Source organism: Chrysochloris asiatica, unplaced genomic scaffold, assembly GCF_000296735.1.
Source record: "Chrysochloris asiatica unplaced genomic scaffold, ChrAsi1.0 scaffold00092, whole genome shotgun sequence".
Lineage (NCBI taxonomy): Eukaryota > Metazoa > Chordata > Mammalia > Afrosoricida > Chrysochloridae > Chrysochloris > Chrysochloris asiatica.
Window position 1 is genome coordinate 7054498 of NW_006408610.1, and position 20426 is coordinate 7074923.

Below are 20426 nucleotides of genomic sequence, written 5' to 3' on the forward strand. Positions count from 1 at the left end.
CATATATGGTAAAGTCGAGGGCCAACGAAAAAGAGGAAGACCCCCAACGAGCTGGACAACACAGTGGCTACAACACTTAACTCAAACATAGGAAGGATGGCAGTGAGTGTTGTGTTTTTTTGTGCATAAGGTTGTTATTGTTGTTGTTAAGTGCTGTCAAGTCGATTCTGACCCATAGCGACCCTGTGTTTCCAAGGAGCAGCTGGTGAGCTTGAACCACCAACCTTCCAGTTCATAAGGTAGCTGTGAGTAAGAACAGACTAGAGGGCACCTATGAACCAACAAGAATCACCTTTGAGTTACTCTGACACTGTAATCCTAGAGGGAGGCCTCGCTCCTGGGGAGGGAGCAAGAGTCTGTGAAAGGCTCTTTGCTGTAAGCAGCAGGGAAGTATGAAAAGTGAGAGGCCTTCATTTATTTAGTATTTCATTGTTTAGCATTCATGTGGAGTACTAAAGTGACTGGATTTAATGTTTCCACACCTACTGCTAAATCTTCAAGTACATCCTATATAGAGTTAATATTCTTCTCCAACACCATAACTCAAAGGCATCAGTTCTTCGGACTCATAGCCACCCTGTACAGGGTTTCCCAGGCTGTAAATCTCTATGGGAACAGAAAGCCTCATCTTTCCCCCACAGAACAGCTGGTAGTTTCAAACTGCTGACCTTGGGGTTAGCAGCCCAATTCATAACCACTACGCTACCAGAGCGCCTTGTTAGGTCCTTATATAAGGACTCGAGGTCTATGATAATTCATTTCTGGGATGTTTACTCCAGACTCAGAAGCCATGCTCTAGTGATTTGTCTAGTGTGAATGGCCCCTGGTGACATCAGCTCAGTGGGGCCTTGGTCTCCAGCTCCGCCTGCTGTCAGCTCACCCTCTCACTCCAGTCGGTGAGGAACCAGCTCTTTGCACAGGGCCCCATGTCACAATTCTCAATGTCACTGGGCCGGAGCTTCATATTGCATTCCTCGTCGTCCACCACGTCCCCGAGGTTGCTCACGCACTTCACATCTCGGGTCCTCTGTCCAACTCCACAGGGCACTGAGCACTGGAACAGAGAAAGCATGTGTCAGTGGAATGTTGGATCTCCAAGGAAGATGGCTCACCAGTTATGGTGGTCTCATCCTTTGCCCCCTGTGTTGCTGGGTCCCCTGTACTGCATGGACTTGGGGAAAGATAAGAACCCTAGAAAACCTCACAACTCTTTACTAAGAACTTCTTAAATGGCTTGCTTACACTGCTCCTCTGGGCCTCAGTTTTGTCATCTGCAAACTGGGAGAACAAACCTGGAAAAGGAGTTGGCTCTACCAGCAGTTGTCAACCTTCTCCCCATTGCCACGTATCAGACATGTGAGGTTCTTACACATACAGCTCCCATGGCACCCCCTTGAAGTCGGCCATGGGTGATGTCAACTTCTGTGTGGTAACTGCCTCCTTGGTTACCACACAGAAAATCAAGGCAGCATCTCAGAAAGAAAAGAATAAGGGTGGCACCATTGTAATTAGACCCTTGACTGTGATTTAATTTCTAAACAGGGAAACGATACACTCATGACCCTGTGTTCCCCCGTATGTTGGGACAGTAGTTGAAAAGCATCAGATTGGATGGGGTCTCAGGTCTCTTCACCCTCTCTCAGTTGGTATTTGATGGTCTTCACTTGGAGACCCTTTCTAATACATTGGTATAAAATTTAGAAGTCAGAGAATTTAGCTATGTTTGCATAAATTGGGATGTGGAAAAAATGACTGTTATTTCATTGGGAATTTTTAATGTTTGCCACAGAAATTCTGCTGGTCACATATTCCACAATTACCAAAATTCATAAAGAACAAAGACTCAGCATATTCTTGGTTGGCAGTTTTTTCTTTCAGGGTTTTATGTATGTCTCCCCGTTGCCTTCTTGCTTGCATGGTTTTTGCTGAGAGAGCCGAGCTTAATCTGATTTGCTTGCTTTGTATGGTACACTTCTCTTTTCCCTAGCTGCTTTCAGGATTCTGTCCTTATCTTTGATTTTGGAGAGCTTGATTGTGATATGTCTTGGTGATTTTCTTTTAGGGTTTATCCTTCCTGGGGTTCATTGAGCTTCTTGAATGCTTATTTTTTTGCTTTTCAGGATGTTAGGGAAATTTTCTTCCAGAAGCTCTTCAACTATCTCCTCTGTGGACTTGTGTGATTCTTTCTGTTCCAGATGTTGATAATTCTTGAATTATTCCTCTTCATGTTGTCCAACATGAATCTTAGGCCTTCTTCAGATTTTTTAAATCCTTTTTTGTGCTTTATCTTCTATCTTAGTAGTGTTGAGAGATTTATCTTCTAGCTCACTAGTTCTGGCTTCTAACTCTTCAATTCTACTCTTTTGCCCTTTCAGTGTATTGTCCATTTCTGAAATTCTATTATTAATTGTTTGGACCAATTTTGGTAGGTTTTGAATTGTTTCCAATGCTGTATCTATTTGATTGTTCCTGTAGCGCTTTCCTGACTTCTTCCTTATTTTCTCAACTCTATTGTACAGTGTTTTGAGACATTTTATAATCATTTTTCTGAATTCCTTCTCAGGCATTTCCAAAGCTTGCCCATCTTCCAGTATGCAGTGTAGGTCACTTCCAGCTCATTTGCCTCAGTCACTTTATCTTGTTTCTGGACATGTGCTAATATGGTCATCTGTTTCTGTTTTTTGGGCATATTTCAGGAGTTAGCTATGGCTTTCATACTTTGATGGGTATGTATTTTGGTATTTTTTATGTTTTCTGATTGCCTCCAGTTAGATGTGATCAGGAGATGGGCTTCCTTTTTCACTCTTCTTCTTGAGAAATTTCAAGATGCCACTGTTGGTCATTATGATGTAACTCAGGATTTAATTTTTGGCCTATTTCCTTTTTATTCTGCCTGTCCTGCTCCATAACCCCTGTTCAGGCCTTTTTCTTAGTGATAAACAGTTCAGGGCTGGCTGTGGCCATTTTGTGCTGCTGTTTAGTTTTAAGTTGAAACTGTTCCTTTAAATTTCGAGGAGATCTGTGCGCATACGTAGGGGGTGGGGTGTCCACTTGCTCAGGCACCTCCTCTAGTCACCAGAATGGAGGTGCACAGACAGCAAGAGACCAATGAACAGATACAAAAAAAAAAAAAAAGAATGTCCACACCTTTATCTCTGTGGTTCTGTCAGGTGTCTGTGGCTGCTCTGATCCTTCCTCTGCTTGGTCTCTCCCAAGATGGCGGCTCTGGGAGCAGTTGAGCATCTTGAATTAGAAAGCAATGGATTTCGGGCTTCTGCTACAAATTCTCCTAGCTGTAAGCCTTCCAACCTTCTAAATATTCCTTTATATGTGGTTCAGAGTTCTGGCATCATCCCCTGAGCCTGCTTGGTCCGGTATTCTGCGTTGTTGCTGACGGAGCTCCTCACTGCACATCTACCCAATGAGCCATCTTGTTTGTTCTCCAAGACTCAGTATATTCTTGACTTTCACATGCCAGGGGGTGATAGGGATTAAAAAACAAAGACACATTGACATTTTCTCTCCAACAGTTTCATCTAGAGAGGGTTCCTGGCAAATAAGGACCATCTCAATCAGGGAAGGAGGTGGCTGGTCAGGTGTGGGAGGGACTCACCTTGCAGGGACTTCACAGGGGCGAGAGCTCCTGAGATGGGCCTTGGAGGCTGTGTAGGAGCTCACCAGAAGGAAATGTGGGGACAGGGAGAAGGAACAGCATCATCAAGGGCAGGAAAGCATGCAGGGTGCAGACTGAGGATGTGGGTAACACAGGGGAATAAACGCAGGAAAGGATATTGGAGACAGACTATGGAGTTCCTCTCAGACAACCTTCTGCTGTTGAGGTGGGCAATGGGGAACCATCACAAGTGTAAAGCTGTATTTTAGAGCAAGTCTCTCAAACTGTCACGCACACACATGACACAATTATCCAGCACTCAGATTGAGATGCTGCACATCTAACAAGCTCTCCAGCTGAGGTTACTGGTTTGTGGACCACACTTTTGAGTAGCAGCAGTTGGAAAACTTGCCAAGGGCAAAGGCTATATAGATGAAATATACCAGGATAGGAACACACCAAGTTGGAACTGCCAAGCTGTGGATATATCCCCCAGTTTGCAAAACATGTTGCCTGAGCCCCCTGGGAAGGGTTTCCTCCTGGAGAACTTAGCCCCTCTTGAGGCTTGGTGGGGGACCATGGGAGCTTGGTGGCGGGACTTGGCCCTGGCGTACCGAGGTCCAGTCGGTGCGGATCTGCCACTCGCTGCAGATCTTGAGCTGGCAGGTGCTGGTGGTCTCGGGCTTCTCCAGGTGCTGGCAGCGGTAAGGCTGCACAGTCAGGCTGTGGTTGGCGTACACCTGGCGACACAGGGCCTGACGATGCTGCATGCCCAGGCCACAGGTTTTGCTGCACTCGGACCATTCCCCGATGTCCCAGCTAGTTCAAGAACGAGAGAGCAAAAGCGAGAGATTATCTTCCATCTACAGGAAGAGAATGTGCGACCCAGCCAATTGACAACAGAATCATCTGACTCGTGCTTTGCTTAAAAGTCACCTAACAGTACTCTGGTTCTTCAATAAGATGTGACTTTGTTCCATTTCTTATTTACTGTTGATGAGGTCCTGCCCAGATGGTAAAGTTATAGAAAGCTGAGACAGTGCAAGTGATGTGCATTCAGTAAAACAAACAAACCCCAAAGATGAGTTTTATTGCCATGATGAACATTAACCAGCTTTTCACCAACTATTTACATTAGTTACCTCAGACACTAGCACAGGCTATCCCACCTCTCTGGATGAGCCTTGGTGCTTTTACGATTTGAAAATTATCCTTTGGATGCCCCCCCACCCCCACCCCTTCCACACACATACACACACATTTTCTTCCCAAAGTCTCCTAGTTATCATTCAATAACCCACCCGAAACCTCCCCTGCAAAACTTCTCCTGACTTCTTTGGGCAGATGGATTTGTGATTCTATTATTCTATGTACACAGCTCATCTACGAGATTGATCCCACCAGGTTATAATTCTTTGCTTTCCTCTTTTTTTTTTTTTTTTCTACCAGCCTAAAACAGAACCACTCCAATTTCCCAAAAGGTGGGCTTCCTGGGAGTGGATTGATCTGCTAAAGGCTACTAGTTCCTGTGTCCACCTGGGAGGGTCCACCAGGCACATTTGTCCAACAACCTGCAGTTTATGAACGGACAAAGTCGTCATATTTCCCAGCAGATTTAGACTGATTTAAAGATTAGATTCAGAAGTGGGGAGGGACGAGTAGGTGGAGCACAGGGCAGTTTTTGAGAGTGAAACTATTCTGTGTAATACTGTAATGGTGGACACATGACATTATGCATTTGTCAAAACCCATAGGACTGGCCAACACAAAGAGTGAACCTTCTGGAAGACTATGGACTTTAGTTCATTATAGTGTGCCAACGTTGGTTCATCAACCAACAAATGAACCACAAGAATGCAAAATGTTAATCACAGGAGAAGTAAGAAACCTTCTGTATTTTATGTACAAGTTTTCTACAAATCTAAACTGCTAAAAAAAAAAATCAGGTCTCTTAAAAAAAAAAAAAGAAAAGAAAAACTGAACAAAAAACCCCCAAAACAACAAGAAACAATGAAATCTGAGATCTTATTCACAAGCATTCAGAAAAGACTGGAAGGTAGACAACTTAAACAGAGAGTCTTACAAGGCTGGGCACGGGAAGATATTGCAAGGCTCCTCCTCAGGGGTGGGCTTCATGCTGGAGTCGCAGTAGTTCTCAGGGACCTCTTTGTGAGTGTTTCTGTTCACACAGCGAAAAATGGGGTACTGAGATCCTGCAATGAGAAGGAGAACATCCGCAGGGCAGTCCCACACACCCGAGTGGGCTCGCTGGACAGAGGTGCACAGAATGGGGACTTCCAGGATTGGTGTCCTTGCCTAACCAAATGCTGGAGAAGCTGGGCCACAGACAGTGAGGAGCACCGCCCTCGACACACTCCCTCTCTTCTTCATGCGTGTGCTCACAACTGCTATGTATCTCTGTGGTTTTGCTGGGGGTGAGACATAGTTCCTGCCCTCAGAGAGTTTATAATCTACTATGGGAGGGCATGGTCTGAACACGGTCAAAGGCAGATACAAATGCTCCTCATGTCAGTTTCAGTGTAATAGGGGAATAACAGTGAAATGTACATCAACAGTCAGAGCTGGGAGGTGCTCTGGGGCGGCAAAGAGAAAGGATCCTAGATGGGTGCAGCTGTGTCCTGGGGAAAGACGTGGTTTGGTGAAGTGTGTGTGTTGTGCTTTGTGTGGAGGAGATTGTCTAGGCCACTGAAGTGGACACACGTGCCCAGCAGACTGGCTTGAGAGTTCCAGGCACGTGTAAGGCACATGGACATTCAGTTAGACTGAAGCAGAGATGTCAGAAGATTCAAGAAAAAGTAGAACAGCTAATCCCCCACCTCTCCTTTAAAGTGTTTTATACATTCCAAATACATCTGGATCTAATGAATTGATCCAAAGGTATTTTAATTATTTGCTTAAGGTATTTTACTTATTTGCTTAAATGTCGGCTTCTCATAAGACTGTGGACTTCTTTTGAGACTATGAGCCTGTCATTCAGTCTTTGGCAGTAAAAACCCACTGACATCGAGCCGATTCCAATTCACAGTGACCCATTAGGGTAGTGAAGAACTATATAAGGTTTCCAAGGAGCAGCTGGTGGGTTTGAACTGCCAACCTGGTGGTTAGCAGTCCAGTGCTTATCCTACAGTGCCACACTAGGAAAACTCCACAGTAATGGTGTTGGTTGTGTGCCGTTAAGTTGGTTCTGACTCATAGTGACCCTGTGTAACACTTTCAAGTCTGTAAGTCTTTAAGGGAGCAGAAAACCTCATCTTTCTCCTATGGAGCATCTGGTAGATTTGAACTGCTGATCTTGATTTTCAGCCTAACTCAGAAGCCAATATGCTACCAGAATCTTTTTACAGTACTACTACTAGTAGCAGTACAACTAGTAGTTGTTATGAGCCCTCGAGTCAGTTCTGACTCATAGTGACTCTGTTAGAGGCTGTAAATCCTTGTGGGAGTAGAAAGTCTCATCTTTCTCCCAAAGAGCATCTGGTGGACTCGAACTGCTGACCTCGTGGTTCACATTCCTGTGCTTATCCTACAGAGCCACAGCACTAAATAAAAGCTCGTTGAGTGAATATTTATCAGAGACTTAATTTTTGTTTTGTTACTTTGCTAAAATAGTCATAGTAACTGCTTGAAGTTTTAAAAAATATAACCTATTCTCATTGACTTAATAAGGAGAAGTCTATTTTGGATAAAAATCCTGTATTAAGAATCTCTAGTTCTCATTTAAAAAATAAAAATGAAGACTCAATGCCAACTTGCCTATGCTGCCACCTGGTGGCAGCACTTGTATGTTAACAACTTGATGTTAAATGCTGTTGAGCCAGTTCAGGCTCACAGCAAACCTGTATGGGATTTCCAAGGAGCACTTGGTGGGTTTGAACCACTGATCCTGGAGTTCACAGTTCAGTGCTTATCCTACAGTGCCATATTAACAAAGGATGCTTATTAAGTGAGAAATGCAAACTACTGAATGAACATTCCAATCACCTGAGGAGTAAGATGTTTCTTCACACACGACGAAACCCAATCTCTTCCCCAAAGTTAGGACTCCTGGTGTGGTGCTATGGGCTAATGTGCTGGACTGCAGGGTCGGTTTGAACCACAAGGTTGGCAGTTCAAGCTCACCAGCTGCTCCTCGGAAATCCTATACAGTTACTTATGGGTTGGAACCGATGCTACAGCACGTAACAACAACAACAACCAGTACAACTTCAGGAATGCACAATACTATCATTAATTTGACATCTCTGCCTTATCTGTTAAGGCATTTATCTGGCCAGGCATTTCTCTCTTCTGAGCCTCCAAGTTGCTACTATTTTAATTGTAATGTGAGAGGTGACTTTTAACATAAATATTGACATATTTCATCAGCCATGAAAAGTTCCTCAGCGCTTCTTTAAACCCATGTTATGCAACACACCGAGCCACAGGGTAGTTTTTGTAAGATGCTTGACAGCTTGTAAGACAGTTTTGAAGCTGGAACAATCATTTGTCTAAATTACTTTTGCAGTAAAAATTTACAATGCAGCTATAACTTGCAGCCATTATTTAAAATAACATCCCAATTAAGCATAATTATTAGCTGAGTCAAAAGCAGTACTGACTACAAAACTAATGGGAAGCCAAACTGTTATGGAATTAAATTTTCCCCAGCTACATATCTGCTTCCATTAAGAGATTCTAAATTAAATCCAACAAACATTAAGCCACACAATATTCACAGAGCATTGTGTTGAGTTATGCAGATGAATTCGCCTCATTCCATGGCTGGTAGTGTAAGGGTTTGGGATCCAGCTGTTAAGGGGTTAAGCACAGATCCTATTATTTAGTCTTTCTCCCCAGACAATGTGGGGACTAGAAAGCACGGTAACTATGTCTCAACAGTCTACTCCAGAACCCCATGCTCCTTCTTACCTGAGTACCCATTAAGTTTGTTACCAATCATCCAAGACTTTCGAGGACATGCTGATTTCAAAGGGTCTGTTCAGTTGCCATATCAACCAGTAACAGTCACCATCTACACTTACCTGCTCAGACTGTGTTTTGCTCCTGGATATGATGTATTCTCTGGGGGCTGACTGTGCTGATCTACCCCATGTTCTGAGCACATAGCAGGTTATTCTCTCCAACCTGTGACATTTATCACTCAAATAAGGGGGGGTTCAGTATTTTTAGCTGAAAGGCTAGTAGATCACCATAAGAATGCTCTTGCCTTGGAGAAATCATCCTGTTTGGTGTGGTTTTAGCCACTGCTTTCCCCACCTTTGCCTTGGCTTTATACTGCACCTGCCCAGGAAATGAACTCAGAGGCTCTGTCTTTGATAGTGACTGTCTCCCTCATCTAATGCTGCTGTAACACAAATACAAGTGGATGGCTTTAACAACCAGAAATCTATTCTCTCATAGTTTAGGAGGCCATAAGTCCAAATTCAGAGTGCCAGTTCTGGGGGAAGACTTTCTCATTGACAGCTCTGGAGAAAAACCCTTGTCTCCTTTCAGCTTCTGTAGTTCCAGCATTCCTTGGAGATTTCTAAACACTTTGACATCAACCTCCTTCTAGATGTAGGAGCTTCACAGGTCAGGGACCCCAGGTTCAAAGGGGGCACTCCATTCCTGGCTCTTCTATCTTGGTAGTCATAGGCCCTCCTCTCTCTGCTCAAGTTTCCCTCCATTTATCTCTTGCAAGAAAAAGGGTCTTGCATGCCATATCCTTGGGAATCTCCCATAAATCAGATTAGGGTGGTAATGGGATTAAGGGTGTATATCCCACTTTTAGGAGCGATTAAGGATAGTGTGTGGTGCTGTAGGATAAGCACTTGACCACGAGGTCAGTTTGAACTGCAAGGTTGGCAGTTCAAACTCAGCAGTTGCTCTTTGGAAACCCCATATAGGGTTGCTATGGGTGGGAACCGATTCAATAGTGCTTCACAACAACAACAACCTCACGTTAATCCTTTTACTAGTTTATCACATCAAATCACTTCATGGGGTTTAGCTACATCTCAATGGTCAAACCACTGAGAATCCTGGTTCAGTCATGCTGACACAAAACCTTACCTAACACACTAGGACTATCATTATCAGCCTGCTCGGTGACTGCAGGTTCCTTCGTGGTCAGCTTTAATTTCTGCAGAAAGGGAGCATGTCATTTAAAAAGGTACCTGGTCACCTCTTTAGAGTCCAAACATGCAGTTCAGTGATTCCACTAATTGGGAGCAAGCCCCAGTGGGGTGATGAGAGCAGGTCCTGGCTGGACTTCAAGTACCAGAAAACTGAAGTCAGTTTGGTTGGGCTGTGTGTTGGTCATGTTGAGTGAAACAGAAAGACATCTGTGCTGTTGGAGGAGGGATTTGTGATGTATGGCAGGGAGTTGGCACAATGAGATGAGGGAAGTTGGCGAATTCAAGGAAAAGTGTAGAGGTCGGTGAGATGTTGTGGAGGAGAGACAAACAGGGAACAAGGATAAAGATGGATAATTCTAGTCTTGGAGCTTCAGCAATCAACCAAGCCAAGCAGAACGTTTGATCAGGTAGGAAGAGTTCGGGCTGAGCACCAGTCACTCTTGGATGCCTGGTAACAGGAGCAGTGGTGAAGATAGGATGAAAGCATTTTCCCAAAGAGACATTTTCACCGAGGCATAAAAAGGTGTGGTCTGGTTAGCTCCACTGGGAGAGGGTTTGTGCTGGGACAAAGGATGAGATCACAGGAGGATGGACTTGGATTGTGCACAAACAGTTGGGCAGCGCTGGCTGGTTCTTTGGTCATGGCTCATTTGTTGCTCCTGTAAGTCCACAGTCTGTCAAGAGATGTGTGAACCCACAGCATCTCACTAGCCCTGGACAGCTGTTACCTTACAGCCTGAAGGAGTCCGGGGCTGCTGCCGTTTGTAACTCTGGTTTATGTCACATGAAGAGAAAAGGGGTAAAGACTACCAGAGAAGAAGGTTTAGGGGACAATGTTGTTGAGTGCCGTCAAGTTGATAGCGACCCTGTATAGGGTTTCCAAGGAGCAGCTGGTGAGTTTGAACGGCCGACCTTGCAGTTCAAGCAGCTTTGCAGCCTGGCGCATTAACCCACAGCGCCACACCAGGACTCCAGGGGACAATAGATGCCTGTATTTATTTTCTTTCGGTATCACTATGGCCTGAGTGGAGTCCTGGTGTGGCGCGGTGGGTTAATGCGCCAGGCTGCAAAGCTGCTTGAACTGCAAGGTTGGCCGTTCAAGCTCACCAGCTACTCCTTGGAAACCCTATACACAGTAGCTATGGGTTGGAACCAGTTCGACAGCACTTCACAACAACAACAATGACCTGAGTATGAAAGTTATTTATCAGAGTAATTTATCAGAGTATTCTGAGTGGCAGATGCCAAGAGTAATGTGCACATGTGTGTAATGGAACAAATATGTTAAGTGGAGACTGTGGATGCTAAATCCTATAATTCAAAATCTAGTAAGAACACACACCCACAACTAATGAGAAATGAGAAATGGTATCTTAGAATATTAAACATGGAAACATGGTTAATATTAGAATATTAAACATGAGAAAAAGATCCCACTATTTCATACTTTGTTTATGTTACTTATGGGAGGCGGGTAATGATAATAGTAGATAAAACCAGGAGCCTGGATGGTGCTGTGGGTTAGGATTGGGTTGCTAACTGTAAGGTTAGTAGTTCAAATCCATGGGAGAAAGATGAGGCTGTTTGCTTCTGCAAAGATTTATAGTCTCTGAAATCCTATCTGAGGATCACTATGAGTTGAATTCATTTGATGGCAGTGGATTTGGTTTGGTTTATAGCCAAGATGTATTGGAAATGTAAAAATACCATTTCATCTTTTCTGGTAGCTCACATATTCCACATTTAGGAAACATCGGAGGAGAGTCTCCTGTTTGCCTGGTGGGTGGCCAATAGGAGAAACTGCAAAGTGTACACTATCTGGAGACCACAGAGTCAAGCACGACTGTGACAGAAATGTGTTTCAGATTGCTGGAGGTCCCAAGGCGCTCATGTCTGCTTTGCAGAGAAGCAGGAAACGTCTTCACAGTGGTGGGAGTACCTGAACAAGATGGTGGCCAGATACCAAAGAAAGAAGATGGTAGACTGTTTTTTTTTTTAAACCTTGGTGTGACCCACACAGAATGGTGTGCAAGTGGGGCTATGGGGTCTGTCCATTTATGGCTGGAACAAAACAGAGACCTCTTGTGGGACATCCTGGATGAGCACGAGGCAGATGTGCGAGGGACAAGGACACAAACAGTGAGGCAGTCAGTTACTAACCTAACAAGTTGTAGGTCAGAGTTCACCGAGAGGCGACTTGGAGGAGAGACGACATCACTCTAGATACTGAAGGTGATCTACTTCTGAAAGGTCACAGGCATTGAAAACCTTACCCATCCCGGCTCTCCTCTGACACACATGAAGTTATCACGAGTTCGCATTGACCTGACGGCAACTTTGTTTTTTGTTTTGTGCAGTGAACACAGGACTGTGTGTTCCCCAGGAAGGATGAGTTGACAGATGGCACACACTTTTTTTCTTGTCCCTTGACACCCACACTGCAACACCTTGCGTCTCTGACAGGGTATCTCTCATCCTGCTGGAAAGACTGGGGTCTACCACTAAAGATGTGGAATAGAAAAGAATCTTCACACAACAAACTCGATGTAACATTACGTGACAGAAATTGGCTGAGAGTACCTGGTTCCTCTAATAGGCATCACACCACTACCTAAACAGTGGAACATTCTGGTAATAAAACCTTTTGATCTTGGGTTTCTTTATAAATTATGCTTTACACTTGCTTACTCTGTAACATCATGGCTGAGTTTCTCACTAAAACGACTTTGGCCTCAACATGTAATTATCCTGAGCTTTCTGCCTCTGTCAAGGCACATTCTATAGACATTTAATTTCCCTCACAAAGCTTATATAAGAGAGGTTGGTCCAATGAGTCTCCAGTCCACATTCTTTGCATACATATTAAACACACGCAATAAAACTTCCATAAATCAACACTCCAGTTATCAAACCATCTGGAACCTGTAGACATTACGGCAGAAAGAACTGCAGCCCCTCAGAAGAACCCAAGAACTCGGCTCTGTTCTCAGTAGCTTCTAAGCCAAAGCTCTTATGGAAAATACAATATAAAGTTTTGAAAGTTTTTTTTAATTTTATTTTAAACCAAGTGGCAGAGTAGTGTTATAAGGGAGGCTGCTAACCTCAAGGTCAGCAGTTTGAAACCATCAGCTGTTCTGTGAGAGGAAGATGAAGCTTTCTGTTTCCATAAAGAATTATAGCCTTGGAAACCCTACACAGGGTCACCATGAGTCAGAATCGACTCCAAGGTACACCACCACCACCACCACCAATTATGGCATTCAGAGATTCCAAATTGTTGTTGTTGTTGTTAGGTGCCTTCGAGTCAGTGCTGACACACAGTGACCTTATGCACAACAGAATGACACATTGCCCTGTCCTGCGCCAACCTCACAATCACTGCTACGCTTGAGCCCATGGCTGCTATCATTGTCCCCTTCCAACCTCAGGGATTCATCTTCCAGCATGATCTCTGACAATACTCGGGTGCTCTTCATCATGTTTCAATAGTCAATATCCTGGGGCTATCTGACAGTGTTCCATTACTGTCCATGAAGTTTTCAGTGACTATATGTTTGGAAGTAGTCTGTCTCTCCTTCTTCCTAGTCTGTCTTAGTCTGGAAGCTCAAATGAAATACCCTCAGTTACAAGTGTCAAAAAATAAATAAAACAATCCCAAAACCAATACTCATGAGAAACTCCCCTGAAGATGCAGTCTTTGTGTTTCTGGTACCCTCCCTGGAAGAACAGAGGCACAAATAGGACTTTACTACCCAAAGGAGGTTTGCCGTTATTAAGTGCCACAGAGTTGGAGCCAATTTATAGCGACTCTTATAGAGTTTCTAAGGAGTGACTGATGAGTTTGAACTGCTGACCTTGTGGTTATCAGTTCAGTGTTTACCCTACAGGTCATCACCATACTGAAGGACACTGTAGTTATATAGTCCCTGGGTGCTCATGGAGATGGGGCACGCAGACCTCCATTAAGGGAGAACGTTCTGCCCAGTGCAGGTGGTCACTAGCTATCAGCCCCTGCAGGGCCTTCTCAGCTGCAGGGAACCACCTCATCGGAGGTCGTGCCCTTCTGGGGTCAGCACAAACCTGGTGACTGTGCAAGGCAGGGACAATAGGGAGCTGACTGACCATTTTGGCCTGTTGTAGGACACTTTGCTGGTCACTATTTGCTATATAGCTCTCCCCTGGGCAGCATAAGTCTTGTTGGGCTAGTGTGGAAGTCTATAGCTTTTCCCTCTGCCCAACCCAGCTTCCTCCATCTTCCTTTCCCAAATGCTGATTCCCAATGCCCATCCTATCCCCAGACTTCCCCCTTGGTGTCTGTTTTGGAGAACACAAGCCGTAATGAACAGTGTGGATGCATCAAACCGAAACCGAATCAAGCCAGCTGCCATTGATTGCTACTCACGGTTGACCCCATGTCAGTCTGGAACTATGCTCTACAGGGCTTGCAGTGGCTGATTTTTAAGGTGATCTCCAGGTCCTTTCTCCATGGTGGACTTGACCTTTAGATTAGTGGTTGAGTCTGTTAACCATTTGCAAAGATGTTGGTTTGAGAACTAAGGTGCGCCTGACCCAAGCCATCTTCCAACGTCTCATATGGATGTGAAAGCTGGCCCAGGAATAAGGAAGCCTGGAGAAGAACTGGAGCATCTGAGTTATGGTGTTGGGAAAGAATACTGAAAGTACCGTGGACCACCAGAAGAACAAACAAATCTGTCTTAGAAGAAGTGCAGCCAGAATGTTCCTTAGAATCAAGGATGGGGAGACCTTGTCTCATGTACTTTGGACAAGTCATTAGGAGGAACCAGTTTCTGGAGATGGATAACATGCTTGGTAAAGTGGAGGAGGGTCAGCATAAAAGAGGAAGACCCTCAATGAGATGGATTGATATAGTGGCAGCAACAAAGGGTTCCTATACAACAATTGTGAGGCTGGTGGTGCTAGACCAGGCAGTGTGTCGTTCCCTTGTGCACAGGGGCATTATGAGTCGGAATTGATTCGATGACTCTGAAGAACAACTGAGTAGAATTGACCTTTCTATTAGCAGTTGAGCGTGTGGGCCATTTGCGCCACCAGGCAACTCTGGACACATCATAAACCCACTGTTGTCGAGTTGATTCTGACTCAGGGGCTGAATAGGACAGAGTAGAGTTGCCTCATAGGGCTTCCAAGGCTGTGGAACTTTACAGAAGCAGGCTGCCACATCTTTCTCTTGCGGAGCCACAGGTGGGTTTGAACTACTGACCTGGCAGCTGAGTGCTTAACCATTGTGCCACGAGGACTTTGTAGGCACATCATCATAGATGCTCATTAAATAGGAAGAAGTGCCTAGCATGGAGAGGAAAGAGAGGAGCAGAGGAGACTGGGCTTCCAGCTGTTCTGAGCACTGGCATCCTCATCTGTAAAGAGGGGTGCAGAGCTTTGTCCTGTTGCCTCACAGGCTGGTGTGGACTTTCTCTGGAGGACCAGGATGTGAAAACTCCAAAGTGATTTAGGAATGTGAACATTGTGCTGAACAACTTTTGAATCGTGTTAGAAAGAAGCAGCCCACAGGGTGAAAACCAAGATGCAGCGGATCCGTGAAGACTTCTGCATCTAGAGGCCAGGGGACCTTAGGAAGCAGAGACTCTGGCTTTCCTTGTACCTTTTGTAGGTGGCACTTGGTCCAATCTGGGAGACCAAAGAAGTTCTCTGGAGAGTCTGCTGGAGGAGCTGGGAGGACAGAAGCAACCTAATCAGCATGAGGAAAAGTCTGGGGGTGGGGTGAGGAGGCACAGAGCATATGTGACTATAAGCAAGTAAGTGACCCTAGAGGGTAAAATGCAATGGAGTTGGAGGGATGTGGGGTCAGAGACAGGACAGAGACATGCAGGGGTCCTTTGAAGCTCTGACTGTAGCCTGGCTGTGAGGGGCAGTGACTGGACAGACCTACATCTCAGACGGATGCCTGCAAGACTGGAATCCTGCTGCCTGAAGAAGGAAAAGAGAGGTAGAGGCAGGCTCGGGGGCTAATCTCAAGGTCAGTGGTTCGAAACTACCAGCTGCTCCGTGGGCGAAAGATGAGGCTTTCTATTCCTGTAAAGATGGACAGCCTTGGAAACCCTGTGCAGGGTCGCTATGAGTTGGGACCGACTTCACGGCACATAACCAACCAATCACCACCACCACCACCAAAGCTGACTGAGGATGTGGCCCAGTGGGAACGCTGAGAAGGGATCCAAGAAGTTGAGCAAGATTTGTTGGGCCGAAGAGGAGAGTATGCTCGGTTCACTTTGGAACACACTGACTTTGAAGTCTTTAAACCCTCAGCTACACAGGCCAAGGCAGTGGTGAATATGTGATTTGGAGTTCACAGCCAAGAGATGATAGCTCAAATAATGAGAAGGGATCAGACTTCTCCAAGGGAAAATGCAGAGAGATCAAATTAATGATCTAAGGACAAAAATCCCATGGAATGCTAAGTCGTGAGGTCTTGGCAGAGGAAACAAACAAATAACAAAACCCCAAACCCCAAACCCCCACCACTGAGTCTATTCTGACTCCCACTGACCTCGGGTGTTATAGAATAGAACTGAACTTCATAAGAGTTCCTTGATGGTTGGGCTGCTAACCACAAGGTCAGAGGTTCAAACTCACCAGCCACTTCTTAGGAGAAAGATGAGGCAGTCTGCTCCCATAAAGATCTACAGTCTTGGAAACCCTGTACTGGGTCGCTGAGTCAGAATTGACATGACAGTGGGTTTGGTTTGGTTAGTAGTTTATCGCAAACTGCTTGACCCATCCAGGAATCTGAAAGGTCTGAGAGTCGAGAGTCTGCTCTTACAGAATTAGTACTCCTAATTTTGGGGTTTCTGGAAGCAGTATCTGGGCAGGAGTCACCCTTGTCACCAAAGGGTCTAATAAGGTAAAGCCCGAGGGTGTGACTGGAACAGCTATAGAGGCATGGAGCGAACACAAACCAAATTGCAGTAGGTTAATATGAAAATTGGAGTCCTGGTGTGGGCCCTGTGGACTAATGTGCCAGACTGCAAAGCCGTTTGAACTGCAAGGTCGGTGGTTCAAGCTCACCAGCTGCTCCTTGGAAACCCTATACAGGGTCACTATGGGTCGGAATTGACTTGACGGCACGTCACAACAATAAAAATTATGAAAATTAACCTACTTAACAACAACAACAATATGAAAATGGGGACAGAGAGCAGGGAATAGTCAAGAGAAATAGGGGTGTAGGATCAAGACACCTTAGGAAGGCAGTGACTTGAACATGCTTCAGGGCTGAGCAGGAGTTGCTGGTGGAGACAGAGCAGGAAAAGGCATGTTGTTGTTGTGAAGTGGTGTTGAGTCGGTTCCGACCCATAGTGACCCTGTATAGGGTTTCTGAGGAGCAGCTGGTGAGTTTGAACTGCCAATCTTGTGGTTTAATCTGACATTGCAGTTGAAAGCTCATCCTACAGCGCCACACCAGGAGGAAACAATCAACGGCAGAGGTGCCTGGGTAGTTCTGTGGTGGTGGTGTGGAGGGGAGGGTGGAAGGGCAGAGCGGGTCAAGAGCAAAGGTTGGCCAGGACCTGTAGGTGGAAACACTGCATCTCCTCAAGAATGGAGAGAGGAAGGGACTTGATATTAATGTGAATGTCTGTGTCAGTAGTGTGTTGAAGTGACCACCTCCATTTCCTCATGAATAGGAGAGTCTTTTGCTGAGAGTGAGTGTGTGTGAGGAGTGGTCTTGAGAACTGTGAAGGTGGGGAGGAGGGAGATGGGAGAGGAGGGCATTGAGGATGCGGGCATCTCGAGGTTGGATGAGGAAGAACTCAGTAGCATCAATGTACAAAGTTGTGTCCTGCTGGCTAGCGGTGTTCAGTAGCCTGGTGAAATGGACAGGGTGGCTTGTGAGAAGGAAGTAAGAAAAAACTCAGATGGAGAGCTTAACAGTCTCTTCAGCCAGTTCTCAGACTCGGGTAACAGACCCAAATAAAGGAGCTATGAAGCTCACAGGAACAATTTTTCTCCCCCAGAGCACACTGTAGGCTGAAAGCATCATAGTGACCCCCTTCCGGGAGTGACTACAGCTTTCTCAACTGAGAAACCATGTTCTCTAAAATCTTACACATCTGTAATTTTGTGTTTGAAATGATACAAGGAGAAGAGAGCGCTGAAGATCTAGTTACTTTGAAACAGAGATGCAACATCCATTACTAAGGCAGGTGTGAAAGGTCAGCTTAGGGGTTTCTAGACACCACAGTCTGGATCTGTCTTACCTTTGGAGTGTTCAAGGAAACAGGACTCTGGGCCCACTGTGTAGTACAGAACCGACAGAATCCCTGACACTTATCCCTGCTTTACTTTGGCAGTAGTGGTAGTTATGTGCCACGGAGTCGGTTTAGACTCATAGTGACCCTACATAGGGTTTCTGAGGCTGTAAATCTTTACGGGAGCAGAAAGCCTCATAGTCCTCCCGTGGAACCACTGGTAGCTTCAAACTGCTGAACCTGAGATTAGCACTATGCTACCAGAGCTTCTTGAGTCCATCAAAATAGAACTTTATTTAAATTTCACTTAAATTCTACCCTTCTGCCAAATGCTATGATAACTTTGTTTGGAGAGACAGTGTTGTTCCTCTGGTGTGTGTTGTCCCTTGTTAGCATGATTCAATAAGCCCGACTTTGTTGGACTAAAGGTTCATCCCTGGTGGGATAAAATAGTGGGGTGAATGCAGGATTAAGATTTTACTGGGGGAGTATGAAAGGAAGTTGTGTAGATGAATAATAAATTAACTAACTAATTAACGAACACTCCAAGCTCCCCAAACATGGTGTTCCTCAAATTCTGACATTTGAGGATGAGTTTCAACCTAAATTTACACATTTATGTAAATCTTCTACAACTTTGACTTGTACCTAGAATTTTAGATCTGGAAATGTGTGAGTGGATTCTGTTATTATTAAAGAACATACATGCATGCCAATGTTCAGTACAGTACTGTTACAGCAACCCAAAGGATGAAACAACTTAAATATCCATCAATAGATGAATGGATAAACAAAATATGGTACATACATACCACAGAATATCATCCAATCATAAAGAGAAATGATGTCCCAGTACATGCTATGGCATGCTGGACCAACAACCAAAGGACAGATCTATCCAAGCTAGACACAAAAGCACAAATATTGTATGAATCCACTGAAATAGGCAACTGTACAGAGACCAACACTTATTAGTGGCTACTGAGAGTGGAATGGAGTCCTGGTGTGGCGCTGTGGGCTAATGTGTCAGACTGCAAATCCGTTTGAACTGCAAGGTTGGCGGTTCAAGCTCACCAGCTGCTCCTTGGAATCCCTATACAGGGTCGCTATGGGTTGGAATCGACTTGACAGCACTTAACAACAACAACTGAGAGTGGAAAGGAGGAGGGGAAAGGAGTCATTGGAGCACTGGGTTTTGGCTACTAACCGGTAGAATAATTTGGAAATGGTTAGTGTTGATGGCTGTACAACATGGTGCATATATCCGGTATTACAGGAATTGTACATGTAAGAAGCGTTCCATTGGCAACTGTCTTGCTACATGTATTTTACCGCAATAAAACCTAACACTGACAGGAAGTGTTGTTACATGGAGCGGTAGCCATCATTGAGCTGAAACAAAGTGTCTGAATTGGTTGAATGTAAAACTGATGATCTCTGTGAACCTTCAGTAGATCCACAATAAAAAAGTTTCTTACACATAACTAATAACCGAAACAACAACAACAAACTATGAGGGGGCGTCACGTTTGTGAGAAAATGCCATTATCTTCCAATTCCATCTGCCCACAAACTTTCTGAAGTCCCCTTGTATATCTGGGACCTGAGTCACTCTGTCGAGTCCTCTCATGTCAAGCTCATGGAGATGAGGGTCTTCCATGCCCCTGGGGAACCCGCATGTTTAGGGGACCTGCAGGGCCCTCCTGTGCCACACACCAGCTCACCTTTCCCGCAGGTTGTTGAGCATTCTGTGGTCCCAAGCTGCTTCCAGTTGTGATCCCGGCTTCTCCGGGGGGGCTGTGGTGCTGGTGGCACTGAATTGTCTGGTCGATGGGAAAGAAACCTATCTGGCTGCCTGACTGGGAAGGTCTGGACTGATTCCGAGGTGAATATTTCAGGTGTCTCACTGTGCACACTTTCCTTCTCCTCGCTTCTCTCGTCCTCTTCCCCCTCGTCCTGGCTCCTACCTTCTGGTGCCAGCTGGCCATTGAAGGGTTGCCCTAGGTGGAGGCAACGACAGGGACACAGGTAATCAAGATCAGCGTGGATACTGAGCTGTAAAGGGGAAACTGTTTCAAAATGGAAAATTCTGTAGCAGGGAGAGACCATTTCTAATTTGCAGCAAATAAAAACGCATACTTAAAATAAGCAGACATTGACTTCCTTAATATTCAAAACGTGATTAAAATCATTAAGAAAAAAGGTGATTGATAGTCTCAATAGAAAGAGTAGACAAAAGAGAGGCAGCTCATGTGTAAACAAACACAAACAGGTAAAAGTCATCAAAGGAATGTACAACATCACTCATAAAGAGCTACATATAAAAACAAACAATAAAGACTAGAATGTTTGAAAACCCAGACATTTCTAAATCCCTTCTTGAAGGCCCAAGGGAACAAACTCTCATACATTGTAGATGACTTGCAAATA

General features: G+C 44.9%; 1 protein-coding gene across 1 annotated transcript in view; it reads right to left on the minus strand.

Moving 5' to 3' along the window:
• The window catches only part of THSD4 (thrombospondin, type I, domain containing 4), a 284521-nt gene that overhangs the window by 33271 nt on the left and 230824 nt on the right, over window positions 1–20426 (minus strand). Inside the window, exons 5-8 of the mRNA XM_006866532.1 lie at window positions 19721–19996; window positions 5697–5826; window positions 4228–4432; window positions 881–1054 (exon numbers count right to left, since the gene is read on the minus strand). Of these exons, the coding sequence (XP_006866594.1) occupies window positions 881–1054; window positions 4228–4432; window positions 5697–5826; window positions 19721–19996 (785 nt within the window). The remainder of the gene's footprint in view (window positions 1–880; window positions 1055–4227; window positions 4433–5696; window positions 5827–19720; window positions 19997–20426) is intronic.